This window comes from Neopelma chrysocephalum, unplaced genomic scaffold (assembly GCF_003984885.1).
Source record: "Neopelma chrysocephalum unplaced genomic scaffold, ASM398488v2 Primary Assembly neopelma1_99866, whole genome shotgun sequence".
Lineage (NCBI taxonomy): Eukaryota > Metazoa > Chordata > Aves > Passeriformes > Pipridae > Neopelma > Neopelma chrysocephalum.
This window is the reverse complement of record NW_020926516.1, coordinates 1-26,407: the sequence shown is the minus strand read 5'-3', so window position 1 is coordinate 26,407 and position 26,407 is coordinate 1. Positions and strand designations below refer to the sequence as shown.

The window sequence follows — 26,407 nt, the reverse complement described above, 5'->3', positions numbered from 1 at the left end:
GGTGAGGGGGACTGAGAAAAACTGGGAGGGATTGGGAACACCAGGGCGGACAGTGGGGAAGGACTGGAATGCACTGTGAGGTAACTGGGATGTACTGGGAGGGAAGTGGGGATGGTGGGGCCACACCAGAGGAGAGTGGGATCAACTGGGGATGGCTAGAAGAGACTGGGGGGGGATTACTGGGACAGACTGGGGATACTGAGCAGGCACACTGGAGGGAACTGGGGGAGACTGGAAGGGTCTGGGGGGAAACTGGAGCATACTGGGAGGTATAAGGGACACTGGGGGGTGCAGTGACAGGGAGTGGGATCAACTTGAGAAAACTGGGAAGACCCAGGGCTGGGACTGAACTGGGCGGGACTGGGAGGCACTGGGGCCACACCCACCTGGAAGTATCGCCCTTGGTGGAAGCAGCCGCAGTTCCCCGGGGGGACGCAGCGGGCGCCGTCGAAAAGGAGCCCCTCAGAGCACTGACAGCCCTCGAAGCACCGCCCGCTGCAGGGAGGCGGAGCCGACACACCTGCGCAGGTGCGGTCACAGGTGCGGGCACAGAGCTGGTACTGGGAGCGGGGAGGGCACGGCAGGGCTGGGGGCGAGACAGAGGGGTCACCGAGGGGCACCTGGGGCCAAAGGGCTCAATGGGGGTCATATTCCCAACCCCAAAAATTCCTGCTATCCCAGATCCCTGACCCCCAAATCCCCAACCTCCAAAATTCCCATGCCCCAAAATTCCTGCCCCCCCCAAAATTCCCACCCCCAAAATTCCCGACCCCCAAAATCCTAACGCCAAAATTCCCGATCCCTAAACTCCTGCTATCGCAAAAATCCCCAGCCCCGAATACACAACTGCAAAATTCCTGCTATTCCCCCCCCAAAAATTCCCAACCCTCAAAACTCCCAACCCCAAAACTCCCAACCCCAAAATTCCCACCCCGTCCTCCTCCCCACCCCCCCAAATTCCCTAAATCCCCGTGTACTCACGACATCCCGTCTCCTCGCGCCACTCTCGGAGTTCCCCCCCCCGCCGCTTGACACGCGGCCGCGTATCCCTGGAATGCGGGGCAGGGATCGCCCCCCCCGTCCCCCCCCGCGCACACCTGGAGCTCGCACGTGTCCAGGTGCGCCCGGGGGGGGCACAGCGCTGTGACACCCCCCGAAGGGCCCCGCGGGGTCCGCCAGCACCGCGCAGCGCCCCGGGGGGGCACGGGAGGGTCCCCGCAGGGTCCGCATGTGTGCAGTCCGGGGGGGGGCGTCCCCAAAATTTTGGGGTCCCCGCAGAGCCCGCGCGGGGGTTGTTGCGCGGGAGGCAGCGTCAGCACCGCGTAGGAATCGCCGTCGTACAGGATTTTGGGCCCCCCCCCGCACGTGGAGCAGCCGGTGGGACCCCACCTGGGTGACCCCCAGGGAGCCCCCCCCTAGCCACAGGGGGAGCACGTGGCGCTCGCCGTCCACCTGCGGGGGGGGGGGGGGAATAAAGGGGGGGTTGGAGCCTTAAAGGGGGGGAACTCCCCAAAAATAGAGTTTGCAGCCCCACAACCAGGGTTTGTACCCCCAAAAAACAGGGTTTATGACCGCAAAAATAGGGTTTATAACCCTAAAAATAGGGTTTACACCCCCAAAACAGGGTTTGTATCCCCCCAAACAGGGTTTATACCCTCCAAAAATAGGGTTTATACCCCAAAATATAGTGTTTGTACCCCAAACCCCATGGTTTAAAATGCCAAAGAATACAGTTTATACCCCAAAACCCAGGGTTCATACACCAAAAAACAGGGTTTATAATCCCAAAGAAATACGATTTGTACCTCAAAACCAGGGTTTATAACCGCAAAAATAGGGGTTTCATCCCAAAACCAGGGTTCGTACCCCTACCAAAAAGGGTTTATACCCCAAGGTAGGGTTTGCATCCCCCTCAAACAGGGTTTGCACGCCAAAAAAGAACAGGGTTTATACATTAAAAAAAAAAAAAAAAAGGTTTGAACCCCAAACCAGGGCTTGCATCCCAAAGTCAGAGGTTTTACCCCAAACCAGCCCTTTCCCTGCTGCTGGGCCCACCAAACCCCCATTTACATCCTCTTTTTCCCCCAAAAACTGGTGTTCTCAATCCAAAACCAGGGTTTTTGCCCCCAAACCAGGACTTGCACCCCCAACCCCAGGGTTTGCGCCCCCAACCCAAGGCTCTCTTCCCCAACCCAAGGTTTTCCATCCCAAACCGGGACTTGCCCCCCAAACCCAGGTTTCCCCGCCCCGCACTCACCGTGACCTCCCAGCGCTGTCCCCTGTCCATGGCCACCGTCATCCCCTGCGCCGTCACCGTCACCCTCCTCACCTCCCCCTCGTGCTGCTCCAGGGCCACCTTGAGGGGCTGCGGCCCCTCCTCGGGGTCCCCCGCGTCCATCTCCAGCAGCGGGAGGGTGCAGGACCCCTTGAAGCCCCCCAGTTGCCCCCCGAAGGTGCTGTAGATGCCTCTCCCCAGGAGCTGGCACTGCCCGCAGGTGCTGCGGGGGTGGCACCCCAGGACCCCGTCTCGCACCCCGCACTCCTGGCCCGGGGGGGCACCCCGGGGTGGACTCACACTCCACGTGCCCGCCCCTGGAGCACACGCAGCGCTGGGTGCAGGACGGGGAGGGGTAGAACTGCGCCCCCCCGGGGGTAATAACGACCCTCCAGAGTGCAGCCGCACTGGGATAGCGGGACACAGGAATCCCCGCTTCGGAAATAACCGGGATCGCAGAAACAGCCCTCGGAGCACGGGGAGGACTCGGGGCAGGACGGCGGGCCGGACTCGTCCTGGCAAGTCGGGGGGCAGGGGGGGCCACACAGCTCGTAGTGCTCGTTCGGGGGGCACACAGGGCCTGCGGGGAGGGGAGAGGGGTGAGGAGCACAAACACATATGGACAGGCAAAAAAAACCCCGAACCCCCATGGACACCCCAGAAAATTCCCTGCAAACCTTCAAATCCTTATGGACACCTCAAAACCCTCACGGACACCCAAAAAAACCCAAACCCCCACGGACACCCCAAAACCCTCATAGACCCCCCAAACCCCTATGGACACCGCAAAAAAATTCTACAAACCCCCCAAGCCCTCATAGACACCCAAAAAAATCCCGTGAGAACCACAAAACTCCCATGGACACCCAAAAAACCCACAAACCTCCATGGACACACCCCCACACCTCCCCCTGCAAACCCTCATGAACACCCAAAAAAACAATCTGCAAACTCCCAGGGATGCCCCAAACCCCCATGGACACCCCAAAACCCTCATGGTCACCCCAAAACTCTCATGGACACCCAAAAAAACCCCTGCAACCCCCCCAAAACTCCATGGAGACCCAAAAATTTCCTTGCAATCCCCCAAAGCTCTATGGAGACCCCAAAACCCTCATGGACACCCAAGTCTCCCTGAGCAGACCCCCAAATCCTACGTGTGAACCCCAAACCCCCCATGTACACCCTGAAACTCCCTTGCCTGAACTCCACAACCTCCCATGCAAACCTCAAACCCCCTTGTGCAGATCCAAGACCTCCCCTGGACACCCCAAAATTCCCCAGGGAGACCCCAAAACCCCTCGTGGACACCCAAAAACTCCCCATTTACACCCCAAAACCACTGTGGACACTCCAAAACCCTCATGGACAACCCAACCCCTCTCCATGGACACCATAAATCTCCCCATGCAGACCCCAAACCCCCCCAACCAAACCTCAAACCCCCTAGAGCAGATTCAAAACCTCCCATGGACAACCCAAGACTCTCCATGTAGACCCCAAAAGCCCCATGGACACACCAAAACCCTCCCATGCAGCTCACAAAAACCCCACGGACACCCCAAAACCCCCATGCAGACACAGAATTCCCATTCACACCCCAAAACCCCATGGACAACCCAAAACTTGCCATTCACACTCCAAAACCCCCTCCATTCACACCCCGAAAATCCCCATTCACACCCCAAAACCACTGTGGACACCCTGAAACCCTCATGGACAACCCAAAACTCCCCATGCAGACTCTAAACCCCCATGGGCACCGAAAAAAACCCATTCACACCCCAAAACCCCTGTGGAAACCCCAAAACCCTTTTGGACACCCCAAAAGCCCCATGCAGACCCCATAATTGTCATGGACAATCCAAAACTCTCCTGCAGACCCCAAAACCTCCATGGACACCTCGAAACCCCCTTTGGACACCCCAAGCCCCCATGAACACCCCAAATCCCTCTGTAGCCTCAGCGCCCCGTACTGCAGAATGCGTGTGTGCGCCAGGGCCCCACGGCCACGCCGCGACTCTGGCACGCGCTGACGTAGGCGCCCACGGCCTGGCACACGGCGTCGTGGTGGCCATCGAAGAGACACGTGTCAAACAGACAGTCCTCCAGGAATGGGGCGGGGTCAATGACCTCGTGGCACGTGGCCAAGGGCCCCCGTTTCTTCACCAGGACCCCACAGTGCTTGTCCCCGCGGTAGGTGCGGCGTTGGGTGTTGCTGCACCCCTGGCAGCCCTCGGTGCACCCTGGGGAGCACCCAGGGACCTCGGAGACCTTCCAGCTGTCCCCAAAGTGGGTGTCATTGTGGGCGGGGTTGCCCTGGCGGGTGACGAAGTCATCGTGGGGGTCTCCGTTGGCGTTGCCGCAGAGGCCACAGACGGCACCTGCGAAAGTGCTGGGCAGGATCACGCGGGCGTAGCTGTGCCAGTCAAAGGTGACAGTGACGCCAAAGGCCGTGGTGATGAAGCCGTGGACACCCCGCAGGGACACCCGGAGCTCGTGGTGGGGGTGAGAGAAGGGCAGGTCCAGCAGGATGCCATCGACCTGTGGGTGGGAGGTCAAAGGATAGACTTGGAGACCACCCAGAGGGTATGGGATGGGCTTGAAGGGAACATGGATGGCCTTAAAAGCCACCTGAAGACCATACAGTGGCCTTGAAACCCAACATAACACCATACAATGACCTTGAAACCCACCTAAACACCTTAAAAAGACCTTGGACCCCCACCCAGGTGTCATGTGATGACCTTGAAACCAACCTGAAGACCATGCAAAGACCTTGAACCTCCCCCAAATGCCACACAATGACCTCAACCCCTCCCAAAACCCACGGAATGACTGAATCCCCCTCTCATCCCCTGTCTCTCCCCTACCTTGACCTTCTTGGGGTGCTCCTGGCTGAGGCTGAGGCTCACGTTGAACACCTCCAAGGTGACCACCTTGGTGAAGGACACCCGGTTGTCCCCACGGTGGTTGTTCTCCACGGTGACATTGAAGGGCACGAGGGTGGGGTCAGGGGAGCACAGCCCGGCCAGCAGGTACACACAGGTGCCCATGAAGTCGTAGCGGTGCCCGTCGAAGGTGGTGTAGTGGGGGTCCCCCGTGGCCACGCAGATGGAGCGGTTGGTGGCCACGCACCTCCTGACGCCCTCCACCACGGCACACACCTCACCTGACTTACACCTGGCCTCCTCACACACAACCATGCCCAGCTCCGGGTCACAGCGGCACCAGGAGCGGCATAAGTGGTCCCCCCAGAACTCCTCACCGGGGCGGTGGTAGCGCCCAGCACGGGTGCAGCCGCAGCGGGACACAGGCACACAGTGCCCCGCGCTCAGCACATGGCCGCGGTCACACGCACAGGACTCCACGCACGGCAGGGCACACGAGGAGGGAGCATCCAGGTCGGAGCAGGTGGCTGGGCAGGCGGTGCCACACGGCTCATAGTGGCTGTTCTCGGGGCAAGGAAGGGCTGGGGAGGGAGAGAACTGGGATGAGGGATGGAGAGAGTGGAGAGCATCTGATGGGAGGGGTGGTAAAAGGTCTGGGAAACCAGGAGAAGGGTATGGAGCATGAGGAGGAAAGTCTAGGAAGTGTGGAAGTGTGGGATGGGGGCTGGGATATGTGGGAAGGGGTCCGGGATACAAGGGATGGGGGCTGGGAACAGGCAGGACAGGATCTGGAACATGTAGGAAGGGTCTGGGCCATGCAGGATGGGGGCTGGGACATGCAAAGAGGTCTGGGAAACAGGGAATGGGGTCTTGGACAAGTGAGATGGGGTCTGGGACATGTGCGAAGGGTGTGGGAACAGGCAGGACAGCATCTGGGACACGTGGGAAGGGGTCTGGGACACACAGGATGGGGTCTGGGACACAAGGATAAGGGTGTGGGACATATGAGGATTTGGGAATTGCGGGATGGGGTCTGGGACATAAGAAGCAGAGTCTGGAGCACCAGGAGAAGGTTCTGGAGAACTTCCAGAAGAGGGATTTGAGGGCTTCACACTGGGATGGATCTCACTGCTCCAGAAGTGCCCCAAAAATGCCTCCCAGGACCCTGAAGTGCCCGTCAAGTGGCCCCTCAGACCCTCAAGGCCTGGGAGGATAGACCCCATGGAAAGGGGGGGCTCTGGGGGGCCTGGGGCCTCTGGGGGTCTAGAGGGGGTCAGGGAGGGTCTTAGAGGGGTCTTTAGAAATTTTAGGTAGAATTCAGGGAATTTTGTGTGAACTCCGGGGGATTTTGGTGAGATTGGAGGCAGGGTTAGGAGGAATTAAGGGATTTGGGGGTTGAATTAAGGGATTTTTGGTGATATTTGGGGGATTTGGGGTGGAATTAAGTAGTTTTGGGGCAAAACCAGGGATCTGGGGAGAAACCAAGGGGATTTTAGCTTGGATGAAGGGAATTGGGGATGGAATTGGGGAACTCAGGGGATTTGGAATGAAACCAGATAGGTTTTAGGAGATGGACCACAAAGCACCCCCATCCCTTACGGCATCCTGCTGGTGTCCTCCAGTCGCCCACGGTCGCCCCGCTCCTCCGGCACGTGGCTGCGTAAGTCTCCAGCACCCGGCACAGGACCTGCCTCGCACCGTGGCTCCGGCACAGCTCAGCCAGGCAGCTGCCAAAGAACTCCTGGGGCTTCACCACAGCATGACACGCCCGGAAGGGCCCCTGGAAGGACTTCTTGATGATCCCACAGTAGCTGTTCCCACCCCAAAGCTCCTTCTCCTCGCACACCGGACACTCCCCATCACAGTGATCCCAACAAAGGGGATCCTGGGCGTCAGGGTCAGAGCTTCTCCAGCCCCTGGCCCAGGCCACCAGGGCAGGGATGTCATCGCCGGCCTCGGGGATGTCGTCCAGGGGCTGCAGGTTGAAGTTCCCACAGAGGCCACGGACATGGCTGAAGAAGCTGCTGGGGAGGTCAATGAAGAGATGCCAGTTCCAGTCGTAGGAGACATGGAGCCCGAAATCCGTGTCCAGGGTGACGCGGAGCCCGCTGGGATGGATACGGAGCCTCCCATCCACCAGGAACACTGGGAGAAGGGCCAGCTCCCCGTTCACCTGCCAGCATTCCCAGGTATCCCAGGGTTGGATTCAACACACACACCAGCATTTCATTCCCAATATTCTATTTCCCACATATCCCAATTCTTTTTCACAGCATGTTCCCAACATTAAATCCCATCATACCCCAATGTTTTACACGTCACATATCCCAATATTTTATTCCTGCTATATTTTATCCCAACATTCTATTCCTATCATGTTCAAATATTTTATTCCCAAAATATCCTAACACCCCCCAGTATTTTATTCCTGGTGCATCCCAACATCTTATTCCTGAAATATCCTACTATTTTATTCCCTAGATACACCAACATTTTATTCCCAATTTATCCCAACATCTTATTCCCAACGCAGCCCAACATTTTATTCCCAGCTCATCCCAACATCTCATTCCTGGCATATCCTAATGTTTTATTCTAGACATATCCCAGCATTGTATTCCGGGCATATCCCAACATTTTATTACCAATAAATCCCAAAATCTTATTCCCAGCCTATCCCAACATTCTGTTCCTGACATATCCAAATATTCTATTCCCAACATTTTATTCCCACTGTATCCTGACATTTTATTCCTGACACATCCCAATATTTTCTTCCCAACATACCCAAACACCGTATTCCCAACTTATCCCAACATCTTATTCCTGGCACATACCAATATTCTGTTCCTGACATATCCAAGTACTCTATTCCCAACATTTTATCCCCAAAACATCCCAAAATTTCAACAATCCACCTCCCAGTCTGACTGATTTATCCCAAAACAACGCTGGTGCTGACAGAACCATTGGCCAGATGAAGGAGGATGTTGGGAAGTGCTGGATAAAGCAAAAAGTTGGGAAAAATCCCAGATTTCTCCCCTTTCCCCCCCAGCTCACCCGGACTTTCCCGTCCTCATTGTGGTGGAAGGACACGCGTTGTCCATAGACGTCAATGTTGACGACGGAGACATAGGACACGGATCTGATCCCGCCCCGGATGTCATTCCTGGCCTCCACCCTAAAGGGCTCCAGCCTGGGGTCATTCCCATGGGATTCAGCCATGGTGTAGGTGCAGGTTCCTTGGAAGTCGAATTCTAGCCCATCGAAGGTACGGAAGTGGGGATCCCCCCATGCCCAGCAGGTGGCCACCAACGCTGGGACACAGCGGGATTCGGAGCCACGGGGCCGGCACCGCTCCTTGGGGCGGCACCTCAGGGACTTGCAGGGGTCTGGGAAGGGAGGGAGAGAGGGGGGAATGTGGGATGAGCGTTGGGAGAAGCCATGGTTTGGGGGAAATGATGGGAAAATACTTGGGGGAAGTCATGGAAGGAACTATGGGATGGGAAAAACAATGGGATGGGAAAAATCATGGGAGAAATTATGGAAGGAACCATGGGATGGGAAAGACCTGGGAAAAAAACATAGGAAGAAGAATGAGAAAAAACGTGGGATGGGAAAAAACATGGGAAAGACCATGGAAGGCACCACAGGATGGGAAAACCATTGGAAAGATCATGGGGAAAACACATGGGAAGAAAAATGAGAAAAACCATGGGATGGGAAAAAACATGGAAAAGACGATGGGAAAAACCATGGGATGAGAGAAACCAGGGGAGGAACAATGGGATGGGAAAAGTCATGGGATGGGAGAAGCCATGGAAAGAACCTCCCCATCCCTGACCCTCAGTGCCAGGGGTGGGATCTGTTCCCTCTGCCTCCCCTTCCGGCAGGATTTTCCCCACTAAATCAAAATCCCCCTTTCCCCCATTTTCCCTCACTTTTGTTGATGCATCCCAAGACCCCCTCCCGAATTTCACAGGATTCATCCTCAGTGCAGGAGTGGTCGTGGCAGGTGAGGCCCTGGCCTGGGATACAGGAGCACCGGCGCCGGCAGCGATCCTGGAAAACCACCTCATGGGGCTGTGGGGAGAGAGGAAGGAAGAAAGGGAAATCCATGAAAATAGGGGATAAAAAGGAAAAACGCAGGAAAGAAGGACATAAAGGCAGAAAAATCGGGAATAAAATGATTGAAAAGCAGGGCAGAAAAGGGAAAAGTGGGGGGGAAATACTGGGAAAATAGACAGAAAAATAAGGGAAAAGGGGAAAATGCAGGGAAAGACAAATGCATAAAAATATCGAAAAATGCAGAGAAAATGCATGAAAAGAGATGCCAATGCATAAAATAGGGAAAAATATAGGGGAAAAAATTTCTTAAAAATAGAGAAAAAAAGGAATTAAATGCAGGGGGAAAAAAAAGACAAAAATGGGGGGGGAATGCTGGGAAACAGACAGGAGAATAGGGAAAAGGGAAAATGCGGGGAATAAAGATGTAAATGCATAAAAATAGGGAAAAAAGGGAGGAAGTAATACAAACTGTAAATCCATAAAACTAGGGGACTAAAGGGAAATGCCATGGAAAGAGAGGTAAATGCAGAAAGATATGAACAAAAGGAAAAAAATGGAGGAAAAATAGAGGTGAAACAGAAAAATAGGGAAAAGAAGGAAAAAAGTGCAGGGAAAAGGACGTGAATGTATAGAAATAGGAAAAAATGCAGGGAGAAAGGATGTAAATGCCTAAGAATAGGGAGGGAGAAAAGGGAAAATACCCTGGAAAAACTACCTTGTAGTATCGCCCATCCTCAAAGCACCCACACTGCTCCTCGGGAATGCAGCCCTGCCCGTCTGACACGGAGCCCTGGTGGCACTGGCAGCCCTCAGCACAGGTCTGGGGACACATGGTGGCCCTCCCGGCACAGGTGTTGGCACAGGTGTTGGTGCACAGGGAGTAGGTGCTGTTGGACGGGCAGGGGAGGGCTGGAATTTTCATGGAATCATGGATTGAGTTGGGTTGGAAGGGACCCTAAAGCTCAGCCCCTCACCATCATCCCACATCCTGAGTGTCACCGCTGTCACCCAACCCCAAAGAAGAGACATCCCCCCCAACTCCCAGCGCTCCAAGTGGGATCTCACCAGGGGATCTCCCCAACCCCAAACCAGGGACATTTCCCCCCAAACTCACGGCAGAAGAACGGCGTCCTCCAATCCCTCACAGTGACTCCAGCATCCTGGCACATGCTGACGTAGCTCTGGATGCTCTGGCACAGGGCACCCGTATCCCCTCCAGTCACACAGAGGTTATGGACACAGGATTGGGAATATGGGGTGGGGTCAACGACGCTGTGGCAGGAGCCAAAGGGCCCCTCAGGGGCTGTGAGGAGGCCGCAGTAGTTGGGTTTTTGGAGGACCAGCACCTTCTCCTTGGAGCAGGTGGAACACTCCTCGTCAGGACAGGTGTCTTCACAAGGCCTATCCTTGGTTTTCCATGCGGATCCAAAGGCTGTTGCATCCGGAGCCAGTTGGCCATTGGAGAGGTGGAAATCATCGTCACGTTGCCTGTTGTAGTTGCCACAGAGGCCACACAGGTGGCCCAGGTAGGTCTGGGGGACCGTGAGTGTCACGTGCTGGGCGAGGTTATAGCGGACGACGAGGCCAAAGTCAGTGCGGAGCAGGACCCCTGTCCCATGGGGATACACCTGGATTTGCCCCTCGCCCAGGATGGCTGGGAGGTGGTGAGAGATTGAATTCACCTGGGAAAGGGAAGGAAGAGTCCTCCAGTGAGGAGGTGGGACCAGAAATGTGGGGAAAACACCTTCCAACCAATGTTTTGATGCATTTATGGGTCTTGCTTGAAAAGTTGGGATGAATATGGATTGGGCTTGGAGACAGGGTGAGGTGTCCCCTCCATCAATGAAACACAATTTTGGGGGGAACCCATGAGATCTGGCCCATGAAGTGCCACCTTACCATGACATCTCCCCCTTTTCCTTGGGTTAAGGTCAAATTGACCCCATAGACTTCCACGGACAACGCTTGGATCCCGGAAACCTTTCCCTTCCTACGGGCCTCCTTCTGGATTGTGACCACAAACGATGTCACGTCACCCGTGCAGGTCTGGCTGAGGATGTAGGAGCAGGTCCCGGTGACATTGAAGGCCACCCCGTCGAAGGTGATATAGGCACTGTCTCCCGTGGCCACGCAGGTGCCGGATGCTGGCGGGGGACACTGGAAGATGCCATCAACGACCTTCCCAGGGCTGCCATCAGGACAGGAAATATTTTGGCATTCCACAGCACTGCTGGAGAGGCACCGGCACTCCTCGTGCTCTGTGGGGTAGAAGGTCTCATCCTCTTTGTAGTACATGCCGTGGTGGGTGCAGCCGCAGTGAGCTGTGGGCACACACTCATCCCCGCTGAGCATGAAGCCATCGTGGCATGCGCAGCCCTCGCGGCACCGCCCTGGGCACCCGGCGGAGCCGGCACCGCAGCTGTGCTGGCAGGTGTTAGCGCAGAGCTTGTAGGAGCTGTTAGGAGGGCAGGGAATATCTGCCGGGAGATAACAGGATCCATGAACAACCAGGAAATTCCCAAGCCAAACCCTGGAGGTTTCCCAGAGTTCAAATATGTCCAGCGATGAACATCACCAAACACAGAGTTTTTTAGCCCAATCTTTGTTTTCGTCCTTGTGGACATGATGAGGGACATCATCCAATGATAACCCAGTGCCTACCCAGTGATGATTCAATGATCATCCATAAGGAACATCCCAATGCACTTAAATAGGAATTTTTGCCCCTAAATCACATAATTTTCTCCATTTTCATGGAGAAAACTGGGACATTCCCTCAAGGAATGGGATCACTCCATACTGGATCCTCACATGACCTCCAGGCTGGATCCCTTTGCCCCAGTTCCGCTATTTTTGGTGCATTATTGGTGGTTTTCCCTCTAAATCATCCAATTTTTATCCAATACCAAGAAATTGGAACTCTGGGGGGAAAATGATCCCAGATAAAACAACTTCTTCCTTGCAAAGGGTTTACTTTGGGTGGAATAGGGGATTATGGGACCAACTGAGACTTTGCTGAGATTCCTACTGGTTTCCCACCTCTGGGTTGTTCCTACATGGATTTGGAGTGGAATTGAGGATCCTGCTGAAGGAAAACCCCTCCAATCATCCCAACTTACAGCAGAAATTATCCATCCTCCACCTCCCAACGGACACGCCGGCAGCCTGGCATGCACTGGCGTAGCTGGCAATGATCGGACACATCCCATCTTCCTGCTCCGGGAAGAGGCAGGAGTCCCGGACGCAGCTCTGGAAATACTGCTGGGCGTCCACGTGGTCATGACATGCTCCAAAGGGTCCATCCTTTTCCAACAAAATCTCACACTCCATCCCGGACACCTCCTGTTGCAGCCGTGGCACTGTGGCGGCACTGGAACATTCCGCCATCGAGCTCTCAGTGCATCCCAGGATATCAGCAACCTTCCAGCTGCTTCCGAAGGCAGCCGGGTCTGAGGTCATGTTGCTGTTGCTCATCCTCATGTCGTCGCTGGCAGCGCCGTTGAAGTTCCCACAGAGCCCGCACAGGGCATTGGCAAAGCCGCTGGGCACTGTCGCGGTGACATGGCCATGCCAGTCATAGGTAACAACAAGGCCAAAGTTGGTCTCTACCACTGCGTCCCGCCCGTGGCGATAGACAACAATCTGCTTGTCACCTTGGAGATATGGGAGGTTGACCAACCGCTCATCGATCTGGGGGAAAAACCATAAAAATGGACCAAATTTGGGGTTTGATGGGGAAATCCCAACTTATTTTCAACAGCCACAGCCCCCAAATGGCATTGGTTTAATTAAATATTAGATGGAATTAAGTTCTGGATTTAAGAGGATGAGGCGGTTCAAGTCCCAGTGGGAGGTTGACCAACCTCCATTAATCTGGGGGGAAAACCATAAAAAAGGAGCAAATCTGGGGTCTCACAGCAAATTCCAACTGTGTTTTCAACAGCTGGAGCACCCAAATGACATTTATTTAATTCTATTTCAGATTTAATCATTAATTAATGGGATGAGGAGGTTTGGTGGAAGGATAAAGGACTATATCCTGAGCTCACCATGATTTTCCCAGGCTGTTCCCTGCTGATGACAATGGTTTTGTTGTAGACTTTGACTGTCACCACGGCAATGGCAAACAGGCGCCCATCGCCCTGGCGGCCGTTCTGCACCAACACCTGGAACCCCACCAAATTTGGGTTGTCTTCACATAACCCAACGAACTGGTAGACACACGTCCCCTGGAAGATGAACCTCCTGCTGTCAAAGGTTTCATAGTGGGTGGCTCCAAAGGCGCTGCAGACCCCAAAAACTTTGGGATAGCAATCCTGGATTCCCTCCTGCACTCGACACTCCTCCTCTGCACCACAGCTGAAATTCCGGCACACTGCCTGCCGCTGCTCCGCATCGCACACGCAGCGCTGTGTGCAGGTGGGATCACCCCAGAACTCCTCTCCTAGGCCATGGAAGAGACCCCCGAAGACGCAACCACAGTCGGAGGGGGGAATACAGGTGTTGGCATCCAGGACAAGGCCTTCGTGGCACACACAGGAGTCCACGCAGGTGGTGCTGGTGGCACAGCTGGACGGCACAGCTGGGATGTTGCAAGTGGGGGGGCAGGCGGGGCCACAGGTGCTGTAGGTGCTGTTGGGAGGGCAGGTGAAAGCTGGAAAGAGAGGGAGACCATGGTCAGGGTGAGGTGAGACGTGGTGGGATGGACTTCCTGGACTATCTACACAGACTTCCTGGAGTTTCCATGGATTTTCTGAAGTCTCCATAGGCTTTCTTGATCTTCTACCTGGACTTTCTGAGTCTCCACAGACTTCCTGGAACCTTCCACCTGGACTTTCTGAAGTCTCCATGGACTTCCTGGACTTCCTGCTTGGACTTTCTAGAGACTCCATGGACTTTCTACATGGACTTCCTGGAGTCTCCCTGGACTTTTACAGACTTCCTGCTTGGACCTGCTGCCATAACCTTTCCCAGCACACCATTCCACAGATCTTGGGACCCACTTGAATTAAGCTCCGCCCACCCCAGGGAGTATTTCCACCCAACCATTCCCTCTACTTACGACATCCCATCCTCATTCTCCAACCAGAAACGTCGATCCCATTCTCTTGGCAGTCATCGGCGTAGGCCTGGAGGGCGTGGCACAGCACAGCGCGATGGCCGCCATGGGCGCACAGGTCATGGATACAGTTCTTCACGTAGATGTTGGGATTGATGGTGCCATGACAGCGCCGGAATGGCCCGGCATGCCAGGACAACACCCCACACCACCGCTCTGCCTTGTATATCACCTCCTCATCCCACCCACATCGCCCACAGTCCCCCTCGCAGGTGTCCTGGCAGTGACTGCTCCCATTGGTCACCTTCCAGCTCTGCCCCAGCTCCACGATATCCCACACCTGGCTCCCATCGGGAGCCAGTGCATCATCCCGGGGGTTCCCGTTGCTGTTCCCGCACAACCCACAGACTTTCCCGGAAAAAGCAGCTGGAATTTTGACCACCACATGATCGTCCCAGTCGTAGAGGACCTTCAGCATGAAATCTGATTGGATCAACACGGATTTGCCCTTCTGGTGAACCCGGAGCTTCCCGCAGGAGAGGGAGATGGGCAGGCGAGAGCTGTGGTTGTTCACCTGAGGGAGGTAACAACCAGCAAAACAACCAAAAAACCATCAAAATCGGACAAAATGTGGAGTTTTTGAAGATTTGTTTTTTTTCATGCAAGGCCTGTCTGCACACTAGCAAATCCCAGAATTATTTAGGAAAAGACCCTCAAGATCACCACTAAATGTGTAATTTTGGTGAAACTCCATAAAATCGCTTGGAATTTGGGAATTATGCTGATTTTTTCTTACCCTCACCATCCCATTTTCTGCCCGGACCACGGTGACAGTGATGTTGTTGATGTGGACATTGATGGAGCCAATGGAGGAGACTTTGGAGTTCTCCTTTTTCTCCTTTTGGACCTCCACAGAGAAGGCAGGAAAGGTGGGATCAGAACTGCAGAGGGTGGTCAAGGTGTAGGTGCATGTTCCCATGAAATCGAAGGTCTTCCCATCAAAACTCCGGTAGTGTGAACCACTGGTGAGCCAGCAGGTGGAGAAGGTCTCCTGGACGCACTTTGGTTGTCCATCCACCACCTCACACCTCTCCTCGCACATCAAATCCTCGCAGGAGACCGGCTCTGGAGCTGCAAAAAACAGGGAAATCCATGGATGGCCAACCGGACAATGCCCAACCACTGGGCTGACTCAACAATGGGCTCACTGTACTCACCGGCGATGCAGAGCCCAGCAAAGCCATACCCGGTGTGGCTCTCGAACCCAAACACCAGAAGCCCCATGGGCGCCTGTGGGTTCTCGGCGCTCCGTGTCTGGGGACTCACTGGGATGCCGGCCCAGGAGAACTCCGTGCCGGGAATGCCGTGCCACTTCACGGCAGCAGCTGGCTGGTGGTTGAGAGTGGTGGCAGCGGTGGCGGCGGTGGGCGCAATGAGGATGGCATGGTTGTAGTAGCCGGGCACAGTGCTGAGGTGGAATGCGGTGCAGTGGGCAGTGACAGGCGGCACGATGAGGAGGAAGGGGTCTTGCCAAGATGAGCCAGTGAAGAACAGCAGCACCTGCACTGCTGCCACCGCAGTGAGGTGCAGGGGGGAGTTGTGGTTCACCACCAACGCCCGTGCCTCCCCTGCTGCCATGGCCATGGTGACCTCCCCGCTGCTGCTGTTATAGGTGACGGTGTTGCAATCCTCCGTCACCACATAGATAAGGTCAGTGCCTGGCTGCACCGGGTTGGGTGGCACCACGTAGTTCCTCCCCCATGCCACTGTCGGCAGGAGCTGCTCCACCACGAAGTCGTAGCCTGCGGTCACCTTGGTGCAAGTGTGGCCACTGAGAACGGCCACAGGCGCGTTGGCCACCACAGCGGTGCCAGTGAAGTCCTGGCTACTCTGCAGCTGCAGGCTGTGGTAGGGCTGCAGGAAGAGGCGCAGCACTGCGCCCGGCACGTAGGTGTCCCCGGCATACTGGAATGTGGCCGTGGTGGTGATGGAGACAGCGGTGATGGCAGCACCGGCGACCACCACGAGCTCAGCCATGCCATAGGTGTCATTCCCCATGGGCGTCACCACATAGTACCTGGTGCCCAGGTTGGGCATGGGCAGCAGGGCCGTGGCACCCACTGTGTAGCCCTTGGCGCTCATGGCCACCACGGCCACATCGGCACTGGCCCGGACCACCACAGTCTTGTTGGCCATGCAGCTCCCTGTGAGCTCCAGGTGGGCGGGAATGGGCACAGCCTTGGTGACACCGGGCGGCACAGTGACCTCGCGGGTGCCGAAGGGACCGTGCAGTGTCACCGAGGCCACCCTGTCACCGGGGCCCTGCCGGGTGAGCAGCAGCTTCAGCGTCGCACTCGGGGACTCGTCGTCATTCTGGGGGAACACGGCCAGGAATTCCCGACCCCCCGAGCTGCAGCTGGAGAGAGCTGGGAAAACAGGGAAAGGGGCTCCTGGGTCAGTGGATAGCGAGGGAATAGGGGATTAGATGGATGGTTTTTATATAGAATTATATATGGGGCTTTATATAGATTTATATGGACTTGATAGAGAATTATATAGAATAATATATATCATATAGAATTATATAGATTTTTTTAGTAGAATTATATAGAACAATATCTATTATATAAAATTATAGACTTTTTTTATGCAGGGTTATATGCAATAATAAATACTGGATAGAATTATAGAGATTTTTAGAGATTATTATATAGAATATATATTATATAGAGTTATATTTTTTAGAGAGAATTATATAGAATAGTACCGGATTATATAGGGTTTATGTACGATTATAGAGAATAGTATCTATTATAAAGAATTATATAGATTTTTTAATGTAGAATTATATAGAATAATATCTATTATATAGAATCATATAGGGGGTTTTATGCAGGATTATATAGAATAATATCTACTATATAGAATTACGTAAATTTCTTAAAAGATTATATGGAATAATACCTATTATATAGAATTATATAGATGTTCTATAGGGAACTATATAGATTTTTACAGAGGTTATATAGAATACCTAATATATACAATTACATAGGTTTCTCATAGAGAATTATATAGAATAATATATAGAACCATATAGAATTTTTTATAGAGAGTTATATAGGTTTTTAATGTAGGATTATATAGAATAATATCTATCACATAGAATTATATGGCATATAGAATTATAGCAGGAATTGTATTTAAATGACATGAAAGGTGTAATGGCAGCCTTATCTTTAATTTATATGCTCTATTTTTATATATAATCACAGTAGAAATTATATTCACAGGTTATTACGCTGATAAATAACATATGTGAAAGCTATTAAACAATTTTAATAACTATTATTACTATCATTATTATATATAAATAAATTGTAAATTCATAATAAGAATTCTCTACTATTAATTAATTATATACAATTATAAGTAAAATGTTATATTATAATCCAATACAATTCTGTCATATTTCATTGTATAACAATATAAAATTGTCTATATTTAATTTATATTTATATATTATTCCATTTTATAATTATCTCTCAATATCTAGATGTAATTATAGATATAATTTGCTGTATTAATATACTGATAAATTACACAAACATATATTCGATATTTTTAGATATTATGCCATATTAAGAATAACTTAATTTTATATATCATATTTTTAGGTAATACAAGAGACATTATATTTATTTCCTATTACTATATTCATACATAGAGATTATATTTATTTATTATTTCGTTTATCTATTTATTATGATATTTATCTAGACATTACATTTACTTTCTATTCTTATAGTCATACATAACTGTAGTGGTGTATATTTAAAATTATTTAGTGTAAACTTGAAATTAATATACCCACAGCACCTAACAATAAAAGTATTAATAAGTAATAATGTTATTCAATTACACTACTTAATATTATTAGCCAATTAACACTTTAAATCTTTTGTATAAGTTAATATTTATCCATACAAATCTACAGAAATATATGAAATTAAACTACACAAAGAATAGGGATTTTAAAAGGACCAAAAAGGGATTTTAGAGATTCTTAGCAGAAAAACCTCCAAAAGATGATTATTGATCACCTTTTAATCAATTAATCAATTGATTAAAATTTGATTTTAAAAACCCCTAAATATATTTATATAAAAAAATGGGTGATAAGGATTTTTTTTAATTTAAAAAATAGGGAGTTAGGGGGTGTTGAGAGAAAAAAGCTGATTTTGGTCGGTTTTTTCTGAAAAAAAAATCAACAACTGGGAATTTGGGTGTTTGGGGTGACAAATTGGGAATAAAAAACAGGAATAAGAAACAAATTATAAATTATAAATTATAAATTATAAATTATAAATTATAAATTATAAATTATAAATAAGGGATTTTTTTCCTAAAAAGGGGGATTTTGAAGAAAAATCAACAGCAAAATAAGGCATCATGATTTTTTAAACTGAAATAAAGTGACTAAAAGGGTTTTTTTCTAAAACAGAGTTCAAAAGAGCTTTTTTTCCCCTAATAAATTAAATAAAAAGAAAAAAGGACTCAATTAAAAAAATTAAGGAAATAAAAGGGATTTTCCTTTGAAAATAATTTAAAGAAAGGGCTGAATAGGATTTTCTTCATGAAAATTAGAAAAAAACCCCGTGAAAATACAGAATAAAAGAGATTCTTTTCCTTAAAAAATAATAATCTTTTCGTAAAATAGAGCAAATAAAAGGACTTTTTTCATTAAACCCCCCCCCTAAAAATGGATTTTAAATTTTTTTTAATAGATGTTTTTGTTTGTTTGTTTTTTCCTGAGGAAAAACAAAAATACTTTTTTTATCTCAAAAAACCCCACCCAAACCCCAAAATATTCAGGACAAAGTGCACTTTTTTCTGTAAATAGTGAGAAAAAAGGGCACTTTTTCCTGAAAATAAAGGGAGTTTTCATGAAAAAAGAAGATTCTAAAGGCTCTTGGATGTAAGGAATTACTAAAAAATGTGGGGGTTTGGTTAAAAATAATAATTTTCTGCCCTTAAAAGCTCCAAAATATACCCAAAATGCAGGAAATTTGGGTTTTTTGGGGGGGAAAACGGAGGTTTTCTCACCACAGAAGGAAAGGAGGAGCCACCAGGTCCCACGCAAAGCCATTGCTGCAAAAAACACCCAAAATCACCAAAAATTACCCAAAATCCCTGTTTTGGGGGGAAAATCCATGTGAGCCCAGAGAGGTCACCAGAACCCCCAAACAACCCCCAATTTACCCCAAAATGGCTTTTTTTTACCCCATGGAAACCTGTTTGGGCTTATTTTGGCCCCTGTTGCCACCAAATCCACCCCAAAAGCTCCAAAAATTATGAATTTTGTTCAAAAAATTGGGTCAAAATGGGGGGTTTTAACCAAAACTCCCCACATTTGGGGTAAAATGTTTTTTTTTCCCTAAATCCCTCAAAATTGGGTCAAAATGGAGCTGGGATAACCATCCACACCCACCACTACCACCAGTTTTACCCTTTGAGGCCACCCTAGAGTCCCCATTTCCACCAAATCCACCCCAAAACCTCCCAAAAATGATGAATTTTGCCCCCACAATCCTCCAAAATTGTGGTAAAATGGGGTTATAAAGCCAGGACAACCCTCCCACCACTCAACCTCCCCCCCTTGATGCCACCTCAGTTCCTATTTCCACCAAATTTACCCCAAAACCTTCCCAAAATTACAAATTTTGTTCAAAATCCCAAAAGTTCAGGTCAAAATGGGGGGGTTTTGCCCCAAATCTCCCAAATTTGGGGCAAAATGGGGTTCAACAGCCAGGACAACCCTCTCCCCACCTTGTCCCACCCAACCCCCCCAAATCCTCAATTTGGGTGCAAAAAGTGCAAAGAATCCCAATTTTGGGCATTAAGAGGGCAAAAAATCTGAACTTCGGGAAAAAGTGGACAAAAAATCCTGATTGGGGGCACAAAAAGGGTGGAAAATGCCCAATTTGAACACAAAAAGGGCAAAAATATAAAATTGGGGGGAAAGAATGTGAAAATCTAAATTTTGGACACAAAAAGGGGAAAAAATTAGATTTGGGGAGGGAAAATGGGCAAAAAAACCTCCAAAATTTGGGCACAGAAAGTGTTAAAAAAATCCGAAATTTGGGATGAAAAAGGGGTTAAAAATATGAAACTTGTGGGGGAAAAGGGGCAAAAATCAGTAAACTGAGGGGGAAAAAAAGGAAAAACTCTGAAATATGGGCAGAAATTTCTGCACACCCCCAAAAATGAGGAAAAATGGGGAAAAGCAGGGAATGAAGGCACTCACCGGCCCCTGAGCTCCCGAATTCCCGGGATCCTATGGACACGGTGTTTGGCCCCAAATCCATCTTTTATACCCAAACAGATCTCGACTGGAGCTGCTTCCAGGGGCAGATTTGGGCCAAAACCTGGGAGTTTGGGCCAAAAACTGCAGATTTGGGCTGATACAGCAGAATTTTGGGAATGGGGGGAGCCAAGGGGGAGTGACCCCGGATTTCCAGAGAATTCGGAAAGTGGCAGCTGGATCCTGTCACTGAGGAGACGTCGGAGGGGGGTAGGATTCCCAGGGATATCACGACAGGTGTGGGACCCTCGGGGATGTTGGGACAGGTGTGGGACCCCCAGGGATGTCTTGAGACCTCCAGGGATCCTCCCAAACCCCCCGAATTCCCAGAATCGCTGCCCCCTCGGAGCCCTCTGCCCCCGTGACCCCGTGGGGAGGGACGGACCCAAATACGGTTGTTTTTTACCCAAAATGAATGACCCGAGTCCCAGCAGGGATTTCCAGGGAACGGGGAATTCTGGCCCAAACCCCGGGCAGGACTGAGAAAAACCATCTGGAGCCGGGAGGGAAATCAGGGAATTAAAGGTGTTTCTCCTTAAAATGGAGATGGAAAAATGGGGAACTCCCGAACCCCACGGGGACCCCAAACACCACTCGGGGACCCCTCAAATTCCCCTCCGGAATCCCTCACCCTCTGGACCCCCCAAACCCCTCCAGAAACCCCAAAGCCACACAGAGACACCCCAAAGCCCCTCAGAGACCCCCAAAACCAGTCAGGGAAACCCAAACCACCCAGAGACCCCCAAAACCACTCAGGGACCCCCCAGAGACCCCTTGGCCCCTGGACCCCCCAAATCTTCTCCGGGAACTCCAAACCCACAAGGTCCCTAGAGGTCCCTGGGAGAGTTTTACGGTTTCCCTGGAGGGGTCTGCGGGTCCAAGGGGGACCGGGCACGGAGGTTTTGGGGGTCCTTGGGAGGGTTTGGAGTTTCTAGAGGAGATTTGGGGGTCCCTGTTGGGGACTGGGGGGGCTGAGAGGCACAAATCCTCAGTGGGAGCCCCAAAGCCCCTCAGGGACCCCCCAAATCCTCTGTGGGAGCCCCAAATGCCCTCAGGAGCCCCCCAAATCCTCTCTGGGAGCCCCAAAGCCCCTCAGGAGCCCCCTAAATCCTCTCTGGGAGCCCCAAAGTCGCTCAGCGACCCCCCAAATCCTTTATGGGAGCCCCAAACGCCCTCAGGAGCCCCCTAAATCCTCTCTGGGAGCCCCAAACGCCCTCAGGGACCCCCAAATCCTCTGTGGGAGTCCCAACCTCCCTCAGGGACCCCCCCAAACCTCTCCCGCCCTCCCCCCTTTCCCTTCTCCGGCCTCCCATTGCCCGCAGCGCCCGCCCGTCATCTCCTGCAGCCAATCAGCGACCGAGAAGGGGCCGTTGGGGCGGGGCCTGGCGGAGCGCGGGCCATGGAGCGGGTGAGGGCTGAGGGGACCCCGGGGACCGGGGGGAATTTTGGGGGGTCCAGGGGGGGATTTTGGGGGTCCCGGGGGGGCGATTTTGGGGGTCTCGGGGGGCGATTTTGGGGGTCCCCGCATCACCCTCCGCGTCCCCCCCCAGGGACTCGGCCTGGAGCAGCGAGCGGAGCGACTGGTGCGGAGGAGGTGGGGGAGCGGCGCGGCCACCAAGCGACTCCCGGGCCTCCCAGGATCCCCCTCAGTTCCCTGCTCTGCCCTCCCAAGAGCCCCTTGGGGACGCCCAACTGCCCCTCCCGACTCCAAGTACTTCCCCCCCCGACCTCACAACCCCTCAAATGCCCCCGGGGTCCCCAAACCCCTCGCGGGGAGGCCGATGGGGGGGTCGGTATTTGAAGAGTCCCCAACCTGCCCTTCCCCCCCCAGCCAGGTCCTGCTCAGGCCCCGCCCCCGTGGGCCAGAGGGGGCGGAACCTCCGCTCAGCTCCGCCCCCGCAGGCCCCGCCCCCGTAGGCCCCGTCCCCGATGACCCCCTCATCCAGTGGCGTCTGAGGCGGCGCCGTGGGGAGGAGCCTGCGCTGGACACGTGCCCGGTGGGCGGGGCGACGCACTGGGAGTCACGTGAGCCCTCCGAGACCCCAATCAGGAGCCGCTTCTGCACCTCCCGCCGCCAGGGGGCGACCTCGTCCCGGCCCGATTCCCAGGAGTCCTTGCAGTGGAAACCATGCCTGCGGTCACGTGATGCCACTGGGGCCCTATGGGGGGCGCCATGTTGGGTGTCACGTGATCGTCAGGACGCTCTGCGGCCAATCAGGAGTGGCGTCCAGGATGCCCAGCAGGGGGCACCCTCACGGCAGGCGCTGGGTGAGGGGAATTGGGGGACTGAGGAGGAATTGGGGGATATGAGGGGGCACTTGCGGGGCCAGAGAGGTAATTGTGGGGCTGGGGGTTCACTTGTAGGGCTGGGGAGGGAATTGTGGGGCTGGGGGGTCACTTTTGGGGTTGGGGGGCAATTGTGGGGCTCAGAGTGATCAGTTATGGGGCCAGGGGGGCACTTGTGGGGCTGTGTGGGTGAATTGTGGGGCTGAGCAGGGGCACTTGTGGATTGAGAGGCACTTGGGGGGTTGAGGGGTCACTTATGGGTCTGGGGGGCAATTGTGGGGCTGGGGCACCCCTTACAGGGTGGGGGGGGTACAGTGGGGTGGCCCCCCCCATGACCTCCGGCTCCCCCAGTTTGTCCCCAGGACCCTGTCCTACGGCTGCTGCGGTGCCACCGCCGGGCCCTACGGGAACAGCTCTGGTATGCCCCTCCCAACCCCCTGATTTTGGGGGTTCCTCCTGCCCCTACCCCTTCCCCACATCCCTCTGACCCCCTTTGCTCTCCCCTTTTTCCCCAGGGCTGTTGAGACCCTCCTGGAGCCCACCAGGTTCCCCCCCCAATCTGGGGGGGGCCAATAAAGCAATGAAACCCCAAAGCTGCAGCTGCACGGACCCCAAAATCCCCTCCCCCACCTTTGGGGTCTCTCCAAATGCCCCAAGAGTGTTGGCTTGGGGGGTGTTGGGGGTCTGGGGGGCTTTTGGGTGTGTTTGGGGGGGAGTTCTGGGAGTCTGGTCATGAAGAAGTATTTTGGGGAGGGATTCTGAGGGTGTTGGGGGAGGGTCTGCAGGGGGTTTGAGGGTCCCTGGGCCATTAGCAGGGGGCTGTAACTGGCCGTGGGGTGTTTTGGGGAGCCCAGGATGGGCTTGGGGGCCCTGGGGGGGTTATCGGGGAGAGGGCCTCACCTGGCTCCTCCACCTTCACCTTCACGGCCAACATGGGGTGGGGGGACACCAGAACGCCCCCCCCCCCGGGGGAGGGGGGGAAGAGGGGGGGCCCCAAATGGCCCCCCGGGCCCCCCCCCCCCCCCCCCCCCCCCCCCCCCCCCCCGTTCCCTCCAAACCGCTGCCTCCCATTGGCTGCCGTGCCCGCCCATCAACACCGCCAACCAATCAGCACCCGAAAATGTGTGTTTGGGGTGGCGCCTTTGGCTGAGTCACTTCACTTCCTGGACTACAACTCCTGTCATGCGGCCCCGTTAGAGACAGGGTTGTCCCTGAGTGCCCCCCAAACAGCCCCCAAATTCCCTCCCCTAAAGCCCAAGGGCCCCCCAGGCATTGCAGTGATGATGATGATGGTGATGATGGAGGGAAAGCCATCCCATCGCAGCTCCAGGAACAGTTCAGCCTTTAATTAAAACCTCAATTAAAACAGCAATTGCTGCTGTGGGGGGAGGAGGAGGCACAGGCCCATATTCCATGGGGTCAGTCCCGAAGGAACTGTTCCAGGTCCACATTCCATGGGGTCAGTCCCGAAGGAACTGTTCCAGGTCCACATTCCATGGGGTCAGTCCTGAAGGAACTGCTCAAAGCCCACATTCCATGGGGTCAGTCCTGAAGGCACTGCTTCAGATCTCTTTCCATGGTCCTTTACCTGCCAGGCACTGGCAGGCACTGGGAGCTACTGGGCCCATGCTGGGAGCCCAAAAGGGACACACTGGGAGCAACTGGAAGATACTGGAACCATACTGGATGTACTGGGACCACAACTGGAGCAACTAGGATCATACTGAGAGCAACTGGAACCATGCTGGGTTCATACTGGGAGTGTCTGGAACCACACTGGGGGCAACTGGTACCATACTGGGACTGACTTGGACTGATGGGGATCATACTGGGAGTGGCTGGGATCATATTGGGATCATTCTAGTAGTGACAGGAATTGACTGGGACCATTGTAATTGTGATTGGGATCAGCTGGGATCATACTGGACTCACACTGGGACTGACTGGAAGTCACTAGGATCATGTTGGGGGTTAATGGGATCAAACTGGGATCATACTGGACTCACACTGGGACTGACTGGAAGTCACTAGGATCATATTGGGGGTTACTGGGATCAAACTGGGATCATTCTGAGAGTGACTGGGATCACAGCGGTAACATTCTGGTAGGGATAGGAATTGACTGGAACCATTGTGGGTGTGACTGGGATCATACTGGGAGTGACTGAAATCATACTGGGATTGTATTGGGAGTGACTGGGGTCATATTGGACTCACACTAGGAGTGACTGGAAGTCACTAGGATCATATTGGGGGTGACTGGAATCAATCTGGGAGCGACAGGGATCACACCGAGACCATATGGGGACCATATGAGGATCTCCGCCGCGCTGGGTGCCGCGGGGCGTGGCCAATGTAGATTTATGCTAATGACTCCGCGGCCGCCGCTACACCATCGAGTCGCGGCCTCCGGGCGGGGCGGAGCGGTTGCGGGCCGCGATTGGCGGGGGCGGCGCGTGCGGAAGTGACGTTGGAGCGGCGCAGAGCGGCGGGAGGTTTGAACGGCGGCGGGTCCGGGGGGTCCGGGAGTGACGTCCCGGCGGTGAACAGGGGGGAATCACACCCGGGAAGGGCGGGGGGGTCTCACCGGCTGCCTGTACCTGCCCTAAGCCCCCTCCCCGGTCCCCCCGGGTCCTCTCCAGCGTCCCCCTGACTCCCGGACCCCGCACCGAGCCCGCGGTGGGTGTGACCTCGCCATGCCGCGCCCCAAGCCCACTCCCCGACGGCGCCGCCCCCCTCCAGCCCCGCCATCGCCCCCCCCGCGCCGGCGGGCACGGAGTGAGTGTGGGGGGATACCCCTATGGACACCCTTATAAAACCCCCTAGAGCCCACCATACCCCCTATGGACCCCATATGGACCTCCTATAGCCCCCATATCCCCTGTTCCTATAGACGCCCATAAATCCCCTATAGCCCCTATACCCTGTCCCCTATAGCCCCCCATACTTGCTGTTCCCTAAGCCCCCCATAGATCCCCTATAGCCCCCCCCATACCAGCCATCCCCTGTAGCCCCCTATAGATCCCTCATACCCCCATGTCCACCCAGGCCCTATAGAAATCCCTTATACCCCTCATAGCCCTCTGTACTCCCCCATAGCTCCCCACTGTCCCTCTCACCCATGCAGCCCCCCATAGATTCCCTGTAGCCTCCTGTGTCTCCCCAGGCCCTATAGATCCCCTAAAGTCCCCTATACCCCTCCTGTGCCTCCCAGGCCCTATAGATCCCCTATAGATTCCCTATAGCTCCCATACCTCCCTTTGTCCCCCTCCAGGGTTCCGCCCGGGCCAGCGGGCACTGCAGGAGATCCGCCGCTACCAGAGCAGCACCCGCCTGCTGCTGAGGCCTCTGCCCTTCTCACGGCTGGTGAGACCCCAAACCAACCCCTGGGAATGCCCCAAACCAACCCCTGGGAATGCCCCAAACCAACCCCTGGGAACCTCCCAAACCCCAACACCCACCCT

General features: G+C 53.3%; 2 protein-coding genes across 2 annotated transcripts in view; one reads left to right on the top strand and one right to left on the bottom strand.

The window, feature by feature from the left end:
* LOC113962037 (IgGFc-binding protein-like) overlaps nt 1-22,130 on the bottom strand; it is a 24,533-nt gene extending 2,403 nt beyond the window's left edge. The window contains 22 exon segments of the mRNA XM_027672845.1: nt 387-586; nt 982-1,021; nt 1,023-1,049; nt 1,390-1,452; nt 2,258-2,498; nt 2,576-2,855; nt 4,252-4,819; nt 5,149-5,747; nt 6,766-7,339; nt 8,227-8,558; nt 9,108-9,249; nt 9,950-10,143; nt 10,349-11,126; nt 11,128-11,711; nt 12,354-12,924; nt 13,284-13,888; nt 14,021-14,162; nt 14,292-14,867; nt 15,090-15,424; nt 15,511-16,719; nt 19,400-19,444; nt 20,601-22,130. Of these exon segments, the coding sequence (XP_027528646.1) occupies nt 387-586; nt 982-1,021; nt 1,023-1,049; nt 1,390-1,452; nt 2,258-2,498; nt 2,576-2,855; nt 4,252-4,819; nt 5,149-5,747; nt 6,766-7,339; nt 8,227-8,558; nt 9,108-9,249; nt 9,950-10,143; nt 10,349-11,126; nt 11,128-11,711; nt 12,354-12,924; nt 13,284-13,888; nt 14,021-14,162; nt 14,292-14,867; nt 15,090-15,424; nt 15,511-16,719; nt 19,400-19,444; nt 20,601-20,661 (8,166 nt within the window). The 5' untranslated portion in view covers nt 20,662-22,130.
* Nucleotides 22,024-23,536, top strand: LOC113962038. Its single transcript, XM_027672846.1, has 5 exons — nt 22,024-22,065; nt 22,208-22,251; nt 22,489-22,925; nt 23,295-23,361; nt 23,459-23,536. The coding sequence occupies exons 1-5, from the start codon at nt 22,057-22,059 to the stop codon at nt 23,517-23,519; spliced, it is 618 nt and encodes a 205-aa protein (XP_027528647.1). The 5' UTR covers nt 22,024-22,056; the 3' UTR covers nt 23,520-23,536.
* The last annotated feature ends 2,871 nt before the right edge of the window (nt 23,537-26,407 follow it).